Here is a 22096-nt window from a genome sequence, read left to right as displayed (position 1 = left end):
GCCGTGGGTGGGGGCTGCCCGGCCTGCGCGGGTCCGCTGGCTGCGTGTCGTGGAGGGTGCTACCTGGGTTTGCTTTTGTAATCACATTGTGGGTTACCTCATTCGTGTCTTCCCATCAGCAATCTGAACCAGAGCGGCCAATATTGAATAGAAGTTCATCCAACTCCTTCTCTCAAGCGTCGTGGCTTACCACACAAGTCACATGCAAATTTACACAATAAAAACCATCTTTCTGCTTTTCCCGTTCAAAATTGTATCCAAAAGTCTCACAAGAATTTAGAAAAAAATGAAGTTACCACAAAATTAGCCAACTCTTTCTTTGCAGTCAGCTCCTTACTGCATACAATTGTTTTTCCAGCAGTTAACCTGGCAAATCTTAGCAGTCACACACCAAAATACACATCTTGTTTTGTCCAAACATATACAGCCCATTAAAATGATTGTTTGTTGTTGCCAAGCACGCAACCCACTACTACAAACGCTCTTTTCAAAAGGAATGATAACTGAACAAAGAAAACAGCAAATATATTTATGCCTGTGTGCTGATCTCTGTGGTTTAAAAACCTATTGGGACAAGTCCTTGGTCTTGAATTAATTTCCCTTTGGTAATACACCAGGTCTTTGGGACAGAACGTGTGGTACACCTGTATAAAAATACCTTCTCCTCCAGTGGTCCCTGAGGAACACAGTTTTAAAGACTTTTAACACTGTTATTTACTCATGTTAAAATCAGTTCTGCATGTCATTTAAATGCTTTTAAAAACTGTTTAAAATATTTTGAATTCATATAGGGTGTAGCACTTTCATAAGTGCCTTTGTGATTATCTCCCACTCATTTAGACAAATAAACTTAGAGACTATGAAAATTTCAATAACATGTAATTGCTAAATGAACCCTTTATCCCACCTCCTTTTAAGTAACTGTTTAGAAAATGTGTTTCAAATAATGAAAATGTATTTAACTTTTATCACAGAAAAATTCTTAAGGGTTTAAAAGACTTCATTTTCTTATATTTTGTTGTTAAAAAAAAAAAAATTGTTGTTGGAAGAACTTTGTGATGCCGCTGAGTAAAAAAAGGTTTCTTCTCTTAAGAGCAAATAGTTTAATACTGAGCATGAGTTTCTGTCCAATAAAGCTTTTCCTGAAAGACTTCTAGGATCAACAGCATTAATAATGTGATATATTATCTTTAAGCTACATCACAATTAGGAAATAATCTTTGCACTTTAAGTATTAATTCAAGATAACGGAGTCTTGACATAAATATGATATTTTGTCACCCATGGCATTGTCTATTAGGTATGCAATGGTAGTGTTTTAGTTACCCAGCATGTGGGTAATTATTTACACTATCCTCTTAGAGCTACTTTCCTTCTGTCACCAAAAAACTGCTAATAAAATACAGCTACCGTTCTGTTGACTTTTAATCTGCTCACCTCTCTCCACTGGGTCACAAAACAGACACAGTTGGTCCCACTGATGATGCTGCCACAGTGATCTAGATGTAGGCAGGAGCTTTTTCTCTTAGCAGAGAAACTTGATATAACCTCTGACATTCTTGTGTATTTATAATCTTTATGTAGCCTCAGAAGGACAGGAACAAGAACACCTTTAAAGAAGCTCTGTGTTGCATTACACATTGGCACACCAGTCCACTCGTGCTGGAAACCTGGGTGATGCATCTTCATGCACGAACGCCCCCAAGAAACCTTAAAACTAAACATGTGGAACAAGTTCGGTTTCACTTATTGTCCCATAATCTGTACTCTCAAGGATTTTGTGACTTTTTTTTTTTTTTTTTTTTTTTTGGTGATTGAATTGCCTTTCATGGTGAGTTTTCTGTGTATTTTATTCCTTTTTTTTAAAAAAGGCATTATTACTTTCCTATTAGGAGCTGTCATGCTGCTAAAAGTGTTCCTCAACCCTGCAACCTACCGTTCATTGTCAGTGCAACATAAATCTCACTGATGTGTTCATGTTTTCTTTTTAGTGTTAATACTGGTTATAAATCTAACAGTAATTTTTGAGATAGAGGTCTAATTACATAAGCTTTATTTTAGATTAGCAGCTGTAAAAAACAGACAGGGAGCTCTGGAGTCCTCAGTATCACAATTATGAAGAAGGCTGTAAGGGAGCAATATAAACCAAGATAAGAGTGTGAACCTCAGTACAAAAAGGGCGTTTAAGTTCAAAAAAAGAGTAGTCTGACTGTATTTCCAATTTAATATAACACTTGTAAAAATAAATACTTTTAAATATATTTAAGTACATAAAAGATACATTAAATTTTCCAGTAGCACCACCATTTTTCCTCCTTGACATTTACTACTTTTTTTTTAAGTGCAAAAACAAACGAATAGAGCATCTTGTATGAGTAGTACCTGACTGGCAGTTATCACACTTGCTCTTTGCTGAAGGGACCATTCACTGCTGATGGGGTTTTTGAGAGGTCTGGGGTTTTTTGTGGGTTTGTTGTTGTTGTTTTGTTCACCTGTTTGTTTTAAAGCACACCTTGTCTAGAAAATGCCAAAAAGCACCACAGCTCAAATGAACTCCAACCCATATACCGTACTCACTCTATACATATGTAAGAGCTGTGATAAACACACAACGAACACTGAGAATTTCCCTCCCAGAAACATCTGTGTTATGTCCTAGTTCTTTGCTACACAATAATACCATTTACAGCTCATATTTTTATGTCTGAATGTGCAGCAGTTGCACAGACATGGCATATTGATTGGTATTTCAAAATTAGTACCTATTTGAGCTGTAAATAATTTTTAAAATTATATAAAATCTGTAAGAATTTCAGGGGAGGGATCAGAAGCAGGAACTATGATCTAGTTCTGCTTGTTTGTTGCCTGGCATTATATTAATCCAATTCTGATTGATGCCTCTCAGTGATTTTGCAATTTAACCACAAAATAATAACAGGGGAATTAGCTCTAAGCTCTTATTCCTGTGGGTGGAAATACTGATTTGCATTGATGAAATGCTAGGATCTGGCCAGAAATAGTGTTAGGGGAAAAAAAGAAAAGAAAAGAAAAAAATTGAGTCTTTTCCATCCCGAAATGCAAAGCAAGCCCATTTCTGAAAGATCAGACACACCATATTCTTTCAAATCGTAGCCTGGAGAGAAAGTCCTTCTGACCAGCCACAATACATTTGTTTTGATGCATGTCTAAGTGCAGTCCAGGACTGCCATGTACAGCAGAGCAATAAAAAACATCTGTTTCGGTCTACTGTGCTCATCCCTGCTCAGAGCCCAGAGGTATGGAGCAAAGAGCATGGTCCTCAGAGACCCAGCCGGCCTCCAAAGGCAACCTGGTCGAGTCCATCGTACCTACACATCACTAACACTGTGCAGCCCACTGCCGTACGTCCTGCCTGAAGGGTCTCCCAGACCTAACGGGAGACCTACTACCCAACGGGTTACTGCCACCCTTTATGCAGACATACATTTGAAGCTGTCTTTCCATAATATTTTAGTGGAATCTCAGTGATCATTTAAAAGTTATTATCACCATTACAGAGATCTTGACCTTCCCACAGTAACGTGTCTCATTTTTTCTGTCACAGCAAGGATGGTGGCTCCCTGCCTTTCAGTGTCCTGGCTGCCATACTTGGCTCAGCTTCCTATGATAACTCATCTGAGACATGTCTAAATCTTGCCACAAGTTTACGTAACTATTTTAAAATCTGACTTTTTCAAGTTAAGAGAACTTTCATCCAAGCTCTTAATTCTCTGGAGTGCACAAAATAATACTTGATTGCTCAGGTGGTAATGGATCTGTCACAGCTAAGCGTCTCTCTGGACAGTGACCTGTCATGGATAACACTGACACTCGTGGAGCAAGGGAAGTTTCTTCTCAGCTAGGTGTGGGAGTAATACAATAGCAGGATTAGTAAGAAACTAGTAACAAAATTCATGTTAGGCCCAGATATATAGCATAATGAATCACCTCAGCTTCTCATGCAACAGTTAAAGATTATTATGTGAAATTCATTAATATAAAAAGTAAATCATACTTCAAACATAGAACACGTGTAACTAAACTGCACTGTAGACTTGACGTTCACAATCACCAGGCTCATCAGGATGCTGAGCCTAAGAAGCAAGGCAGGATTCATCATGAAATATGCACAAAATCCTTCCTTTGATACTTTACAGAATAAATTAGCATTTTATTGCAAAGGAGACCGTTTTAGGTCTCCCGATTCTCTGTTCTGGGACTCTCCTGCAGGTGTGATGACTGGGAAGCGCAGCTCTGCCCCTCGGCTGCTCCGTGCTCTGGGTGTGCGCTGCATATGCTGCATTATGACACACTGCAGATGTGACCACGTGGGCTTGCTGAAGCGACTCCGCTGCCGCGGCTACATGGAGTGACTCAGATGCCAGGTGATGGCACACGCAACTCATCCAGATTTGCTGTGATAGCATTAGCACATGTTATAAGACATCTCAGCCCCACCAGGCTGCTGTCAGAACGCAAGGTAACAAAGGGCACAAGCCGGATTAGAAGCAGAACCCCTCACTCCCATGCTTTCTGCGTTTAACTGCTCTATGCTGTAATACGTTTCTCTTCATTCTCACTAGTTGTCCTGTGTACTGCAGCATTTACAGTACTGCACTGTGGGTTTGTCTTATGCCTCACCTTATTTGTACTTTAATCTTGTTTAAAATCCTTTGAAACAAAAACCAACCTACCCAAGCCAGAATATTAATTGAATTGATGTCACAAGGCTAGAGAAAAATGAGTAACAACAGGGGATAAATTATATTAATCAGTAAGGAATAAAACAGATTAGTCTCTCAAGTGCTGAATACCGACTCCTCAACTAGGCCCTGCACGCCCATAGCCGTGGGGAGAATTAAAATCCTGATGCTAGTCTCTGCTGCATTGAGAACACAGTGCTTTCCTACCCCAGTTTTGTTCTGCTTGACCTCAAAGCGTACCTTCTTGATATGAGGATGCAGAAAAGCAAGCCGAATCCTTCTTCCACTTCTGCTCTCTGAGAGCTCCCATTCCTCCGTTCCTCCTGTTTTCAGCACGTGGCTCTAATCGTTCAGTCCACAGGTAGAGCTGTAGTGTCAGAGAGCTGAATTCTGCCTTTTCCAGTAATTTAATTCTTAATATTAAGCCAGTCATTTAGCACAGCCTGATTTTCTGTTTTTTGGGTTTTTTTTTAAATAAAAGGACTAATGTTTGTTCCAACTCACTGTGATTTGTTTCTACATTTATTCAGCCACCTGTGATTAGTCAAAGTAGAAAAAAACAAAATATCAATTAAAAAAGGCAAAACTGCATCATACCTGCAAGTTATTTATTACAAAAGTATATTCCTTAAAGGCCCTCCATATTTAGCCTGTTCTCTGTGAACTGAATCATAAAACAGAGAGCATGGTGAAGTGAAAAACCATGTAAACCAGTACTTCGCAGGAACAGAGATTAATCATACATTTCTTTTACTTCACCATTAATCTTCCTCATACAGAGTACAACCCTCCAAGAGAACATATTCTCTCTGCAGAACAGATGGATTAACAGATTATTTGCATCAATCTAAAAGAAAACCCTCCCATCCAACACATGCTTAACTCCTATGGCTAACAAGTTTGGGGTTTTTTCCTCACTTTACTTAATTCATCAGGATATGGAAAGGATCCTTCAGATGCAGCTCTCTGATACCTTCTCATCTTAGAATGCAATATGAGGCTCCCCTCAAGAGGGAAAAAGGAAGGCAGACTGACCTGACTAGAGGATGACTTCTCTTCTTCATAACAACGATAGCAACGTAGCTGAAAAGCGGTGGGCTTTAATTTATTTTCTTTGAAAATTTTAAGGTTCAACTTCTGTTATTACTTTTGCATCATATCTCCAGAGGAAACATAAACAATTTAAACAGGGGTTAGCGTACAAAACCACTAACAAAGGAAACTGCAGTACAGCGCTAAACTGTACTACAAATCCTCGTTCTTCAGTGTGGTAACCAGAAGGAATATAACATTCCATCTATCAAGGGCTCTAACCATGTTCAGTGCTGCAAGTCAGAAAGTCATATAGTCACCTCTGCAGTAGTTAACACCAGTGGTAGTGACAACCTGCTCCTATTTCAGTCCCGTTTCCATCATCCATACTTAGTCTTTCTTCTTCCTCTGATATTTTCCAGCAGTCCCTTTACACAGAAGAGAGATTCCCCCATTCTTTCTCCCTCTGGGAACACGTAGTCAAGATCAATCTGTTAGACTGGCTCATCGTAATAGCTTAATAGGCATCAACATTTTTACGTACTTTAACTAACTAAGAATCGTTCATATTCTCTTCTAATGTTAAACCTCAGCTTTTTCTATTGTATTAAATTTTACATTTACAAGGCTAGTGGCATTATCCTACATTTTACTAATAATTACACTAGAACAACATCTGCATGAATAATCAAATGTTTAGTAACCCAAAACTCCAGAAACAAGAAAAACCCAGAAAACACAGTATATACCATGAAGAGAATTAAGACATTGTATTGGTCACATATTCAGGAACCCGTGTCTTGGAAATACATTAGTCTGCAGTTTATCTGCTTTCCATCCAAAATTACACTTGAGCATTAAAAACCCAGCTCCTCACATTTCACTGATTTAAAAATTTCTAATGCCTATTAGGGCTTCTTGGAGAGATGCTAGTTTTTGAAATGATGACAAGGTCAAGGAATAGTTAGCTTTGGAATCACCTTAGCTGCGTTAAATGTATGTCCTCACAGAAGTGCAATGGTGGCTGTACCTTAAGAGAGGTATGGTTTAAAAAAGTTGACATAAAAAACCCCAGTGAAATTGAATTATAAAGTTCAATTATTGCCTGATTTACTGAGGATTTAAGCACTTGAGCAAAGGCAGGTAGAAAGTTGGAAAAGTTATTTTCCTGCAAACTAGTACATGGATATTTACCTCAATAGGGTAAGACGTTCAGGTAACTAGCCTGTGCTTATACTTACTGCCATGGATTCTGCTGGTTTTATTTCTCACAAAATATACCTATATCAAAGTACTTTACAAAATGCTGATTTAATTCCTTTCCTCTTTATTCTTTGGCACTTAATTTGGGGAGCAGGGTGAAAGGGAGGGCAAGGGGGAAGTGAAAGTAAAGGAAGGTAAAGAAAAGTGGAAAGAGAGAAAACAACTGTATCAGTATGAACTTTTGCACAAGAAAATTGGATTACATTTGAAGGCATTCGTTTCACTGCACAGGAGAGATGACATTTTAAAATAACTTTATTTTTGATCCTCTTTCAAAATTATGCTTTAACATTGTCAGAAATGAAATAAGAAACTTAACCAGCATATTTAGTTTTAAAAGCATTTAATGACATAGCATATATTTAACAGATAGGGTAAAAGTCTAGAGGTACAGTTCAATACAACTGAAAGCCAGTTCCAGTACTACTCTTGACTACAGGCCCAGTCATTGAAAGTTCATTCCTATTAAATGTAATTTTTGATTGTGCAGTAAGATGAAAAGTTTTCATTACAATAGTTACAGTGACAGAGAAATGCACACTATGTATCAAAGAGCAAGGTAATGTAGCAAAATTATAACACACAGTGCTGCAGCTGACAAGCAAGTAACCATTTGAGTAACATTACTTTTCCAGTAAATGCTTCAGTTCCACTTTTACACTTATCAATGATTTTAAAGGGTTTATTATACATCTAGTCTTATTATACTTTATACTAGAATTATCTGAAACATACAATATAATGTATTTCAGCAAGAAAAAGAATTTGAAATTACAGATTATTTAAAACTGTATCAGCCTGCTAATCCACCTTTTACACCAACATTCTTATCTGTCGTACTCGATGCAGAAAAGCTTCAGGTTGTGTTAATAACCAATGCCAGGATATAAATGGTTCGTCTGTAAGTTAATGCATACCTGCACTCTGTTACGGCAAAGATCATACACTATCGTTTTAATAAATGTTAGAACTGTAATGGGAGGCTCTACTAGTCAAGACTCAGCATAACAACCTTAAATGGAAGTGAACGTTTTTGAAAATTTGTACATTGGTTTTTGATGTGCACAGTAGATTCGAAAGCACCGCTGCCTTGCATACCAATAGCACTAGGAGTGGGTTATTTTCCAAGACAGCCTCACAAAATTGAGGAACAGTTTAAATATTAAGATCTAATCTACATTAACTTCATTTTTTAAAAACAAAAACAAAACAAAACAAACCCCCAAAACCTGGTCCTCCCTCTCCTACAGAAGCTGCCCAATGCACCTCATACATTTGTAACTTTAGATTCTTTTTTGTTGGCTTTTTAGTTTAAAATGCTCTATAAATAAAAAAAATGTCAATCACATTGAGGAACATGAGGCACAGAGAGTAACGTATTGGTTCTGAGCTCGCATGCTGGAATTCCACTGGAACGGTCAGAGAAGTGCAGTGTGTGGAGATGGAGTTCACTTCTTTTTACCAAAAAGGCTGAATCTTTTCTCTTTGTCTTTCTCTTTGTCTTTCTCCCGCTTGCCAGGGCTGGACTCGCTGGTTATTGTGACACTGGCAGGCAGGGTCTGGGCACGGCTGGAGGCTGGAGTGCTCTGGGTGGTCGGGGATACTTCGATTTTATCAGAAGAGATAGCTGATGTGATGGCCTGAATCCACGTGTTCATCTCCTCCTTCAAGAAGCCCCAAAAGCAGAAAGCTGTTACAATCCGTGTGTCACACGCCCTCTCTAACTCACTCAGCATTGCGGAGGGGGAATGGACAGAAGTGGGAAATAAAAGGAAACACGGTCCTAACTCATCATCTGGCACGCCTCTGGTTATGCAACTGCCGAAGACGTTGACTAGAAGCTGTATTTGAAAAGCCCCACTGCCCTGGTGGTGCCAGTGGGAGCTTCTGAATCTGCACATTACGCACACACACGCACAAGACTGCAGACCAGGAAATGAAAATGTACCCCCGAGCTCTCAGCAGCTACTTTTTTCCTGTTGTACCACAGCACAGATATCACATTAGTAACAAACAATGAGAAAAAGAAACTTACATCATCTTTGGCTTGGAAGAGGTATTCGTTGCCATCAGTCAACCTGCAAAGAAAACCACCACCACAAATTTAGCTTAGTAGTAGTCACGCTGCTTCAACTCCTGCTTGTTTAGCTACAGTATACAATCAGACTGAGACACATGGGACTGCATGGGACAGTCGTAACATCTGTCTGTGCACAGATACACCCCGACAGCTCAGGGTTTGGTATCCCACACTGCCAGGCAGAGGCACCACACACACTGTATATTCTGTTGTCCAGACATGCTTATGACAGTGGATGTGTTCCGGAATGTCAGGAGGCACTGTGGAGCTTGTGATCTTCAGCAGCTGGTGATTTCTGTTTCAGTACTTGCTCTTTCACGCAGATTTTTCTCTTTTGCAAAAGATAGTATAAAAGTTTACTCGATGCTTTAAAAAGACAAAAGTCACAGGCAACACCAGAGTTTTAATGGCTTCTGTAGAGACCTAGCAAAATTCTGCAGCCGCTCTGCTGTTGTAGCTACTGAGGGGGTGACTCAAGATACTACACTGTGTAATATTAATGAGTAGCTGCCTCTTCTCACACTCAAGGCCAGAGTCTCTCTTCTGTTCTATTTCTGTACTGATTTTACTCAGATGGTTTAACTGGGATACATCTAACAATGTATCGGGAGATACATATTCATTAAAAAAAATACTGAATAACATCAGATCAGGCATCTAAACAAGCAGGGGGCGGGGTGAGTGGGAGCTGTGTTGCAGGCTTCCTGACCTTTCCCCACAAAAAGAAGGCATTTTAAAATCTCTTTACAGAATGCAATTAAGCATTAAACAGTAAAATAACAGTGAAGACAGACAGACACTAGGAGGAATATAATTACGCCTTGCTTCCTTCCTAAAAAAATTAAGAAAAATATTTCCAGTGTACTCTCCATAGATCACAATTAAACCTTTCTGTGAGACATTTCCCTCCACATGAGATCCGTAGAGACCTCAGCCTCTCAGATGTTCAACAACATACCCCTTCTCAGCTTGGAGAGAGAGATTTGGTGTGACGAGCTGGTGAACTCTCTGGGGACTCTCTTGATAAGAATAAGTAAAGAAAATACGCTACATGCAATTACCCGAGAGCCCCGATGCAGGTGACAGGGTATTGTGAATAGAAGGGCAATTGATTTTTTCTGCCTAACTTGGTATTTGGAACAGCAGATCCTTACGTTATCAATTCAGAGACGTTTAAAACAGTAGAAAGGATGAATCACACAGCTGCAGGCCTGTCTTCAAGAAAGATAAATTTCCCTAAGTATTGCCATATATTTCCCTATATATTTGCTATAAAGCACGTGTCCCTGGATATTGATTCTATCATCTTTAGAGGATTTTTGTATCAATATAAAAATAAAAAAAAGAGAAAAATATCTATCTTGGAATACAAAAAACTGATCAGTTCATGAAGTGAGTCTCCTTTGATAGAATCACCTAGCAGCTCTGTAATAATAAATTATTTTTTCACTGTTGGCACTAAGAGATTGATCAGTGAAACAGAAACACAGTTTCAGAAGGAAAAGCCTTAGTTTTTTTAACCTTTAAACAGCAAGTACTTCACATACTTCAAAATGAAATGCTCTGTAGCTACATGTTCTAGACCTGAAAATGTGATAGATGTCTTCAGTAGTCTCCCAAATCCATACTGAAAAAATTGAAACAAAAGGCTTGATTTTGAAAAGAGCAGAACTGTGAACATTCAGCTCTTTTCAACTAATTCCAGAGGGAGCAGCTGAAAAGCCCAGCATTTTTAAATGCAGGCGCCTAACTTTAGGGAGACATGTCTATTCTTGTCCTAGATGTGCACAGATTATTTTGATATTGTTTTGTGCTCGCTACCTGTGATAAATACACCATGTTTCAGTGTTGGGAAGAGCTTGTTCAGAAAAGCAGATATGGCAGTTAATAATTATGATCAGTTCCTGGGGTGGAGCTTCCCATGAATTTGCACAGTGAACATACCCACCACAACTTTAAATGATGGCAAGATCCTTCAACAGGCTTACCTTAGCTTGAACACATGCTTTTTCTTTTTATAATCAACCGCTATTTCACAGACTGCTTCTTTCAAGCTGACAGGAATCTCATTGTGGTAGGGGATCCCAGAAGCAGCGGCTTTTGAATCCTTGTAGAAGCCCATCTCTTGGTTGTTTATGACACAGTACACATTATGCCATGATCTACAAGACACGGAAAACATCAGAAGTATGTAGAAATCTAATGCTCTTACTTGCAGAACTGGAGAAAGCAAACACTGTTATTTCCATAAGATAATGGAGACGAGTTCAGTCTGAGGATGTGAATACAGCATATACTGTCCTGTAAACCACAGACAGCAAATTCTCTCATAAAAGCACGGCTTCAAGACAAAAGTACGTACTTTGAGCCGAATGGAAGAGATTTCCAGAGCTCTCTTTGACAGCACATAAGCATATCCTAACAGTGGGAGGATTGTTTGGCAGGCTAGGCAGTTTGCATACATGTGAGAGAAACTGATTGACCTTTTAATGACTACGCTTTATTGTAGAAGGAATTTTCATTGTGCTGCAAACTACTGAATGGATTGTGTATGAAATCCTTGATACAAATACTGTTAGCGGCATCATCTGCCTCATTTTCTAATACAGCTGTAAAAAACCCAATGATTACTAGAAATAAGAGTCCCTAGATATTAGCACTGGTGGCTGTCACTGCCTCAAAGTACTTCTCCAGTGTGAGCAACTCTAGTTGAACAAAAATCCTGGTAGTACTGTACTCATCTGTGACCTGCACTCAGCTCTGTTGGGTACTTTGGCTCCCACCAAATCTCTCAGAGGCTAGTGTAGTTCAACACTTGCTGAACTACAACATTTTCCTTGCCAGCCAAGGCATAAATCTGGTTTCAAGAGCTCTCTCAGATCACGAAGGACCCCAGTCTGCGTTTCCAGTGCAGACAGAAGTCTCCTAAGTTTTGCCCATTTGAGAATCACAGGATCAGGTCCTTAGGAATGGAATCAACTAAGGCACACAGAATCACCTTCCCCCACTTTTCTCTTCTGAACAGATTACAGAGTAGGTGGAAAGCGCTAATGTGCAAACAGAAAATGTCAGAAGAATATGGACATTTCTATTCTCACACCTACGTGTTTTTCTTTTCTGGTAGTAACATACAACTTGAGAGATCTGGAATCAAATCCCACTACTGCCACAAATTCATCATGTGAAGTGGCAAAGTCATGGTACCTTTCTTTATGCCTCAGTTTTCCACCTTCCAAATATGGCTAACATTGCATTTTCTACCATGTATCTTTAGACTGCAACTTCAACAAAGACACTGCTCAACCACACATACACAACTCCTACAACAGGAGCACAAGGCTGAAAGGTCTTTAGGAGCTGTGAGAAGGCAACAGCAGCAGGGATAACATTTACTGTCTTACAACTTGGCGAGTTCGGATGCAATTATCTGCATTAAGCATTGAGTCCTTTACCTGCTCGAGGCTTTCTTGCTGTGTGTCTCCCATTCGTGTTTGCGATGTAAGAAGCCCTCCATCTGAGCTGAAGGAATCTCCTGTGTTTTGGCTGGTAGGGTAGCAGCAGTCTGTGCCTGAATGGCTGTCTTGGCTTTGCGGTCTGCCGTTGGAGAAGGAACAGGACTAGACTCTTTCGAACTTGTCCTCTGTTCTGCAGCTCCATTGACCATTTCATTTGTTTCTGCAGTTTCTGCCACCTAGGAACAGTGGAAAAACAGTTCAGCTAGAAGCCTCAAAACACTGAAGTATCTTGCAGTTAATCTGTTTCCCTGCACAACGTGGCTGTGTATAAACTTTGCCTGGAGAATGACACAGGCCAGTAAGATCTTTCTCACACTCCATGGAGAACACAGAAGGCCAAGGAAATTAGAAGGTATGAATGGATTAGTACCCATTTTATAGGTAGAGAGATGGGAAAATAAGAGCAGCTAAACATCAGTGTGAATTTTACTGTGCTTTGCTCTGCTGGTCAATTCATATTCTTTTATAGATTGTATTCCTAAAATGAGAGCATTCAATTCTGTTGCTAAGTACTCAAATGTTTGGAACAGTAACAATCACACTTTCTGCAAACCTAGAGGAACAGTAGAAGTTATACACATCAGCCACCTTAAATACATTTATGGCATAACTATGGTATTAAAAGTCTAGAAAAGATATTAACTATGAGTCAGCAGAAAAATATGTCAAAATTGCCCAGGAGCATTTACAAAAATGTGTGCAATTTCTTTGTTTCTGTAAAAGCTCCTTTCCCGCATTCCCCATTCCCCTAGTGACACAACAAAATCAAGACATGCAGAAATTAGAAAGATTACACCATGCATTTCATCTCCACCATCCCAGTTAGGATATTGGATCTTAAAGACAAGGGAAATAAGGTCATGTGTCAATTTATCAAGGTCTTTTTCAGACTTGCGTTATTAGGTGGATTGGATTTTTGTTAAAGGAACTGAAAACCACCACAGTCACACAACATCACACAGCTATTTACCCCCAAACAAAGACAGAACCAAGGCCTTGCCCATCACTTGCTTTGTTGATCGCGTTGCCTGTCGCACTGTGATCGAGATAGCCTAGAGAGCAGCCATGTTTCCAGCAGCTCTGACTGGTCAAGCTGTCGACGTCTTCAGGAGCCATTCATCCAAAAATCATTTAAATTGGAATCCTAATGGCTATAAGCTTTTGAAATGCAGCTTGGTCCCAGTTTTTTTTTTTCCTTGTACCATTATTTTGACACGTAGAGCCATTGGTAGCAGCTCAGGAGTTACACAACCAGTGTGTATTATTATTATTATTATTAGCAAGTTACTAAAGCTTAGTGCTGCTAATGCTCTAGTAGATTACAAACATTCTGGACTGGTTTTATGCAGACAAGCAGGTATTTGTGAATGGCACAATAATTAGACATTCCCACTTCTGCACATGGCCTGGACAATTCCAAAGCAGCCAAATTATTATGCAACAAACTAAATTTTGCCACCATTTGCTAGAACTTCTTAGACCTGCCAAGTAAACATTATTGTACCTCACACCTTTGTACCTCATATATTGACCTAGGAAGATCTAAGTGTCAACTTGCTATGAATATGGGAAGGATTGGTTAACTGCCTTTAAGCAACCTAAATCTCTAGAGTATAGACACTACACCACTGAAACTGGGAAAGAATCACAGCTCACATTCCACTTCAGTCATCTCTATTTTACTCTGGCCCTAAAGACATGTAGCCTAACAGCCTAGTTTGTAAGAGGAAACATCTACTCTGCACTGATATCCAGTGGAATAAAACTCAATGACAGTGTTTCTTCACAATTAGGATAAATCTAAGCCCTCAAACCTCACTATTTATATTCTAGTCTCAAAATATAACAAAAATGTTGCATTAAAGGGGGGGAGAGGATAAATAAATAGATGAGGCTGAAGATTACCCAAAAGCTGCTAGTACAGCTACTACAACACAGGTACTGTAATAAACAACAAGTGATTCACCAATGAAAGCTCAATTAATCAGTCATCACCAGTGCTGATCACCAACAGCCAACAGATCGCGTTCAAGAAAAAGGACAGCCCTTTGCAAATCTTCCTGACCACTGATAGCTACTAAACTTGAAACTCTCTGCTCTTCAATGGGCAGGATCCCCATGGGAGATACACGAAGCCTTTGTGACCAGCAATAAGGAATTATACAGACCACAGTAACTAATCTCAGCAACGGACATAAACTACCCAGAACTACCTGTTACCTAAACCCATACTGAAAGGAGCATTTTTTCTGTAGCAATGCCAGCAAGATGTGAAAATATTACTGATTATGGGGTACCTATAACCACTAATCTGAAGTAAAACAGACCAGTTTCAAAACAGCAGCCACTGCACCGCTACTTAATGTGTTTTTATGGGAAGTAACATATAATTCAGTGCTGCAAATTACAACCCTGCGGTTTCAAAAGATAGATGCCAACTTTTATCACACCATCAGACCTGTAACTTCTACTTAAAATGCTACTGATTGTAAAAGGGCTATGAAAAGCTTTTCTGATGCTCTTTCAGGTTTTATTTCCTTTTCACGTGTTATCTAAAATTAACAGAAAACAAGCAAAACAAATCTGAATCATAAACAGCTATGTGAAGAATGTGTCATGAAAATAGAGAAAAAAACAGGAGCTAAACAAACTTTAATGGAAACATGCATTGGGCATGCAGAGACAACGCAACGGAGGACAAACATTAATAGCAAACTGTACTGTTACAACAAAACAGTCATCACGTACATGAATACATTTTTCTTAACCGTGACGGAGAAGTTAGTTGCGAGTGCTTTAGTGGCTAAAGACTACTCTGGAGATATTTAAATTAGGACTGTAACATGCAACAAGACAGCTGGTGACAACGACTGGAGACATCCCTTTGATTTTCATAGTGCTTGAAGCAATATTATATTCAGTTCATCAGCTTAAGTCTCTGCACCACAGCTTAAAGAGTAGAAATGTATTTGCCTTTTTCAGATGCAAATAGATGACAGTCTATATATTGTTCTGGCATAAGTACCATTTTAATGTTTTATGCCAGAACCACAGGCTATAATAAATAGGTGAAATCTTACACTTCTAGTGCCTAAAATGATGACCTTAATCGATGACTTAATTCATTTTTCTTAATAATAAAAGTGTAATTTTTATATATAAGTGTACTAATGCAAGTAAAAAAGTGCATATATAAATTATTTTTACATATTACTTCTTAGTCAGAATATATCTGAAGGCTTCCTAGGTGGTGGAATCTGAAGCTACACCTATACTGCTCTGAGAACTGTCATACTCTTAACAGGCACAGAGAACCAACACTGGTGTAGGTAGTCACCAGATCATTTATATGGAATTTTTAAAAGCATTAAGAAGCTATATGCTGTTATCCTGACAAAAGAAAAAAAAACATGCATCATGAAGTGGAAAGACAAGTTACAGCAAAAGTACAATTACTGAAGCACACAACCTTTCAATCACCTTTCTCACTTTACAAGCTCAGCCAATACAGAACAATTCAGCTGCACTTGCTCAGCTAGTTGTCAGAAGTCAAAATTCTGATCAACAGCAGCGTACCTTGTGCCTCAAATCAGAAATGTGTACATCTGATGTACTGCAACACGAGATTCAATGAACTGAGCTAAAAAGCTCTCATGAAAGACTCAAGCGCAGATGGCAAAGATTAACATGGGAATGCATTATGTATCATGAAATTAAAAAAAAGAAGCACACAGGTGATGCATAAGGCTGTGGGAACCAACAAGATGATGATGATAATGATTTGGGATGTGCTTGCAGGCCACCTCACGTTTCTTGCCATGACTGTATATGTTGTAGAATGTACAACAGATAGCGCACTTTATAATTTAGTATTAAAAACGAACCAAAAGGTTTTATTTAAAGAAAGAAAAAGGCAGAACTGCTTAGTATCCTGGAGCATTGACAGAGTCTGTGTGCAGACCCAAAAGTAACTGGGATGGGCCATTTGAAAGATAAACTTATGCTGAAAGGCATTTCCTCTCAGAGTCCTAGGCTGGGACCTGCATTTCCTTTGCAGTACTGGCAAGAGCTCTAATATCCACCGAGCTTACCAGGAGCCTTTCCTGCACTCAACATGACCTCAGAGTGTGAGGTTCAAAAACATAAGAAAGAGAAGTGTAATTTTTCTCACCACTCAAAGCATTAATGGAAGCAAGTATGCTTTACAGGAAGGTCATGGAGAGGTAGGTCAGTTTTCAGCTACTGTGTTGCTTTACCTATATATACATATTTACCGGTATCTTTATGGCTGCACATTAAGATTATTGGCATGCATCTTGACTCCGCTGGGACAACCCCTATCATGAAGGAACAAATAAGGCATGGACCGTTCAGCCTGCATCTATATGAAATAAAGAGCTGGGATCTTGGACCAATGTATTTTATTTAGTTTTTAAAGAAAAGCATCACAACCTCTCCCATAAGTGTCCGCACCCTACTCTCATTTATACCACTGTCTCTCCAGTGTCACTAAATGGAATTGCTGCGGTGTAGATTGGACAGGACCAAAGCAAAATGGGGCCCTAAAATAGCTATTCAGCAAGATCATAACTCTTCATGAGGACTAAATACCAAGACATATCTAGATACTAGTGCTTAATGGTTTATTTCATGCTTATTTTCATCTGCAGTCAATGAGTCCATTCTGCATGGAATGTTATACAACTAACCTTAAGGCTTTTGCTTGTCGATAGTTACAACTCTCCCCTCCCTCCCAGCCTTTACTGCCCAGCTCACTTGCATGTATTATCTTTGGCCTTGTAAATAACTTGCTTGCTAAAGCAGCTGATTTAATAATGTTGCCGTGCTGAAACCTGTTAGTATAACTCGATGCGTCATACCTGTCAGATTCTAGTTCTCTTCTTCATTATGATGTAATCTCATTAAATCTCAATTACTCATATAAAGGACGATTTAGCTGGAAAATCTTAATACTATTAGCAACATGAAAAACTCACAGTAAATAACATGAAATAAATGTGTCACCTTAAAGCAACTGAGTGTCAGTGGGGAGACTGAAATAAACAAGGATTAAGGTGGAGTAAATATATCTTCAAGGGGCTGCTAATTAAATAAAAGTCAACTGATGGGAAGGAAGAGAAAAACAGCAGGGAAATCTGAAGCCAAAAGATTAAACCAGTACCAGTAAACCATACTGAAAAAAGGTGTCTTTTGCTGCAAATGATTCTGTATGTCACAGTCCAGACCACGATCGGTCATTGGCTGTCCGTCTGCTAATAAAGTTTTTGTAGTTTTGGTAGGTTTGGGAGCGGTAACTAACCCGTGGAGATTCCTGGTCTGATGGCAAACCATTTTGGGAAACTTGTTCTCCTTTTGTCCCATCCCTGTTGGGAGAGAAGAAAAAGAAAAGAAATTGTATTAAGTTCTTCAGAGTCACACATTTTTTTCAACAAAACGAGGTTTTCCTACTGAATATTGCACACCTCAGAAATTCAAGCAAGGCCCAACTGAATAAAACCAATGTTAAGTGAGAGTAAAACAGACTTTCCTGAGTTACCTTACCAGTAAGTCTACTCCTATCACATAAGTAATCTTATAAATGTTAATGTTCCATGGATGTGTCTTGAAATCTATCTGTAACTGATGCTCATTAAAGAACAAAGCCAAGATTGTTCAGAAATTTTAATTCCTAACATGGGTGGTGTAAAAACAGCATTCTTACTCTAGGACCTGGTCCACCACAGCAGTTGTAACATGGTGTCATGAGGAAAAATTCAACTTAGCAGTGAATTCAGATGTCTGGGAAAGGTCCTATCCACATAAAATACATCCACCAAGTCTTCTAAAAAGGGTCACGTTACAAAACCACCCAACCTCCAGGCTCTCCCTTTACAACGCATCTTCAGCCCGAGAATTCTGTCTGAAGAAACAGTGTGAAGTGCGCAGTTCAGCTGCCCACACGCTGGGCTTACCATTGCTGCTGGGAGTCTGCATCCTCTGCAGCCCTCGGGCTTGGCTCTGGAGTGGGCGGCTGTCTCTTCCTCTCTTCTTCCTCTTGTTGTCGACGTACTTCCAGCAGTTCCAACTGAGAAATGAAACATTTTTGTGCATTTAAAAGCACTGCACATTTTTCAAGGGCAGTTCTACAAACTAAAAATAACTCCACACATTTGTCTTGAAAAGTTACTGAAATTAAAGTTTATTGGAATAAAATTGGAAGACAACTGTCTTTAAAAGTATCAATAATGCAAAGTTTGTTGCACTGAGTTCCTCAGTAACTGCGCACAGTATCAGACCTTTTAACATGGAGTGGAATGCCTGGGCAGCAGCTCACCAACATCTGTATTTCTTTTCTAATTCATTCTATTAGAACAAAAACCATAAACAAGAAAGCAGTCCAAGCTATTAAAATATTGAAGTGTGACATCCTCTTGTCTGCTTGACATACATAGAAGTGTTTCATATCCAAACCCCTGAAATTAACCATCTAAATAAAACCAGCCTGATTTCTGAAGATGCTGAGAAATTCTAATTCATTTTGTCTGCAGCTGTGATGCTCAGTGTGTGTGAAAAATCAAGGCACTTCAATTTTAGTGTATAAAGTAAAATTATTCTCCAAAGATGGCAACATGCTCTCCAAGCCTTAATTACTGACATTGCAGCTGTGCTCAGCACATGGAGGGGGAAGTCTGTTTTGTTTTTATTTTCTTTTTTTTTTCATTGGTTGGTTTGGTTTTATTTTTTTGGCTTATGATGTCTTTCTAGAGGAAAATACAGCCTTGTACTGGAGCAGTCAAAACATTTTTGTTGAACCTTCTCACCCCACCACTCCCTCCTCACACTGTCCTCTTTAACCAAAAATAATTTCAAGTGTTTGGATCTGGGTCTTCTTCACTCAGAACTCCCCTTCCCTTTTAGCAGTACAACCTGCACAGCAGAGGGCTGGAGCAAACTTCTCAGCTCTTGAATTTGCTTTTGGGTCATCACTCCTGGGCCTGGGACAGCTCTTGTTGACTACTAAGGTCATTTATTTATCATTTAAACTTTTTCCTTGCAGGCTGTTGAGTTCAAATTAACCAGAGAGGGTTTTAGTATTGTTCAGAACATGAAACTTCATGCTCTGGGTGACTGGCTAAGGTTGATCAACAAATGGATCAACAAATGAAGGTTAGGCTGGTGATGCTGGGAGTTATTCTGAACAATGAGATGGCACCAAAATGAAAGGGAACAGCCAAGAAAGGTTATTCTTGCCTATAGCACTCACCGTGGTCAGTCTTTCCAGTGCTGCAAATCTCTCATCCCAGGTAGCTGCAGATTTTTCAAATGCTTCATGCCGCTTAATTAATTTTTCCACTTCATCGACACTTTGCCCTATTTCACGACTGGATAGGTAGGGCTCCTGTCCCAGCAGCCAAGCCTCAGCCACACTGGCATCTCTTGAAAACTGGTGTACCTCCAAAACTGAGCAAAGAATGTACAGATATCAGTGCCACTAATATCAAAAAGAGCATCATGAAGTCATCAGGCATCTTCTGAATTTACTTAAACACAGCTCAGGAAAAAAAGTAAATATATTTGGCTAAGTATTTTCCTTAACTAAGCTCATTGAAATTAATCATTTAAAAGACAGAAATTTATCCTCATGGCTTTGCTGTGAGGAAAAATAAAAGTTAAGGCCCACCTTCTCTCCTTCTACAGACTATTTTGCAATTTCAGTGTTTCCTTTTTGTTCTGATCTGCTGTAACCTACTAACTTCAGAGTAGAAAGTCTGTTGTCTGCTTGTCTTCTCAGACTGGCCTGTCTACCGAACAGCAAGACTGTGCACTGTAGTTCCGTTCAACAAGCAGTATTTCTGTTCACTTGCCTATACTGCTACAGCTCCAGGCTTCCTTCCTCCTGTCTTCACAGCTGAAAAAATGCTTCCACAGCTTTTGTGAATGGCATCAAGCAATTTTGATTAATAATATGGTGCAAACACCCAAACTGAGGGACAATTGCCCATGCTACTGTTTTTCTTAAAGCCTGCTCAGGCTCAGGAACAATGAAAGTATACACAGCAGCCCAGAACCCCACAAAATGAAGAACACTGCACTATATGTTCTGAGGTCCTGGACAACTGTCTGCTGCAAAGGCTTCAGTCCGTATATGAGATATGGATCACCTAGTTATAGTATCAGAACTGGGCTGCTGTGGCTGGTGTAAAACTTGCAAAATGCTGCAATGTTTAAAAGTACACCTTTTGTCAGTAAACTGCTCATCAGTGTTCTGGCCTCTCAGCTAATGCAGGCACATTACATGCGTAAGGTAGCAGGGCTTTACATCTCCCTAGTTTTTAGTAGTGCATCCTTTGTAGAGACACAGTTGGACTCCGACACCTGCAAAATACAGTAGATTTGTTGTACCTAGCTCCAAATTTGATCATATAGAGTAAGAAATTTGGTGCAGGTTTCTTGGTTTCAAATGCCCTGTTATTTTACAACCAACAGGTGTGAATCTTACAGTTGTTACAGTACAAACACACCTTCAAGCACTATTAATAAAACAGTCAGGAGCTGCAGGTTTTTTCAACGCTAAGAAAGACACAGCAAAGAGAGTTAGATATGGCCCTGCCCAAAAGAAATCCAAGGATGTCCTTACTCAGTCTCAGCCACTCCCATCTGTCTTCCCATTTGTCAATCATTTCTTTTCTCTTTTCTGTCAGCTGCAGCAGCTTTTCCTTGATCTGGATTGAAGGAGAATGCAGGACTGTTACATAAGCACCAGGCTTACCCCACCCCCGCACGTAAGCCATTACCACCAACAAAAGGCACTGACAAAATACATTGTGCTGGATTGTCAGGAAGTGACTTAAACATGAATAAAACAGCTGCTTTTCTCTTCAAACTATAAATAAATATGACATTTGTACTTAAATATCAAATTTGCATAAGCATTCCATATCTGTTAAGAGCTACAGCACCAAGACTATTTGATAAAAAGAGTATAACAGACAAAGAGATCTAAACAGTACAACCATGTATTATATCTTCTGTCCTTTTTCTAACAAATAATGCAAAATGCACTGGCTGTGACTGTTACAAGAAGCCTGCAGCTACCTTGCACTACCAGCACTGACGTGCCAGCGCAAGGCCCGTATCAGTCTCAGGGTGAATACTGTCTAGCAAAACCTCCCAGTGCTTGAGCAAATGTTTCTCCAAGGATACTCCACAGCGCCCGTGTGTAATGCAGACATAGAAGATACCACCTCCCTGAGTGGGCAGTATCTTATGATATTTGGCTATCCTCCCTCCACTGAAGGGAAGCAGGAAGAAACCAGAGTTAAGCCTCTATCCTCTGGCCTAGACAAATCAGAAAATAAATCAAAGCCTTAAGCAGTTGTTACATTTTTCTCTTAATATTCCCTGGATTTACTCCCTATGAGACACTTCTTTTCCTGCTCCTTCCCCTAGCAGGCCTCTTCACAGAATCACAGAATCACAGAATG

At 39.4% G+C, this 22096-nt stretch overlaps 1 protein-coding gene across 1 annotated transcript; it reads right to left on the bottom strand.

Moving 5' to 3' along the window:
* Positions 1-7253: 7253 nt before the first annotated feature.
* LOC104528068 (spectrin beta chain, non-erythrocytic 1-like) lies at positions 7254-21330 on the bottom strand. The gene is made up of 8 exons (XM_010171969.2): positions 21250-21330; positions 19876-20072; positions 18584-18696; positions 17932-17995; positions 12549-12787; positions 11085-11258; positions 9052-9094; positions 7254-8680 (listed from the first exon to the last, which is right to left on the bottom strand). Exons 1-8 carry the CDS (start codon positions 21290-21292, stop codon positions 8465-8467), a joined length of 1089 nt encoding a protein of 362 aa, XP_010170271.2. The 5' UTR covers positions 21293-21330; the 3' UTR covers positions 7254-8464.
* Between the last annotated feature and the right edge of the window lie 766 nt (positions 21331-22096).

Source organism: Antrostomus carolinensis, unplaced genomic scaffold (genome assembly GCF_000700745.2).
Source record: "Antrostomus carolinensis isolate BGI_N321 unplaced genomic scaffold, ASM70074v2 Scaffold55997, whole genome shotgun sequence".
Lineage (NCBI taxonomy): Eukaryota > Metazoa > Chordata > Aves > Caprimulgiformes > Caprimulgidae > Antrostomus > Antrostomus carolinensis.
Note: the sequence above shows the minus strand (reverse complement) of the source record. Positions and strands in the feature narration are given on the sequence as shown.

What these genes read in the sequence shown, in the direction of transcription:
- LOC104528068 (XM_010171969.2), bottom strand. Translation starts at nt 21,292, where the DNA reads ATGATTGACAAATGGGAAGACAGATGGGAGTGGCTGAGACTGA. An exon ending in CACTGGAAAGACTGACCACG is followed by an intron (nt 18,697 to 19,875) that starts GTGAGTGCTATA and finishes TTCATTTCTCAG; the next exon opens with TTGGAACTGCTGGAAGTACG. An exon ending in AAGCATGTGTTCAAGCTAAG is followed by an intron (nt 9,095 to 11,084) that starts GTAAGCCTGTTG and finishes TTTTCTTTGCAG; the next exon opens with GTTGACTGATGGCAACGAAT.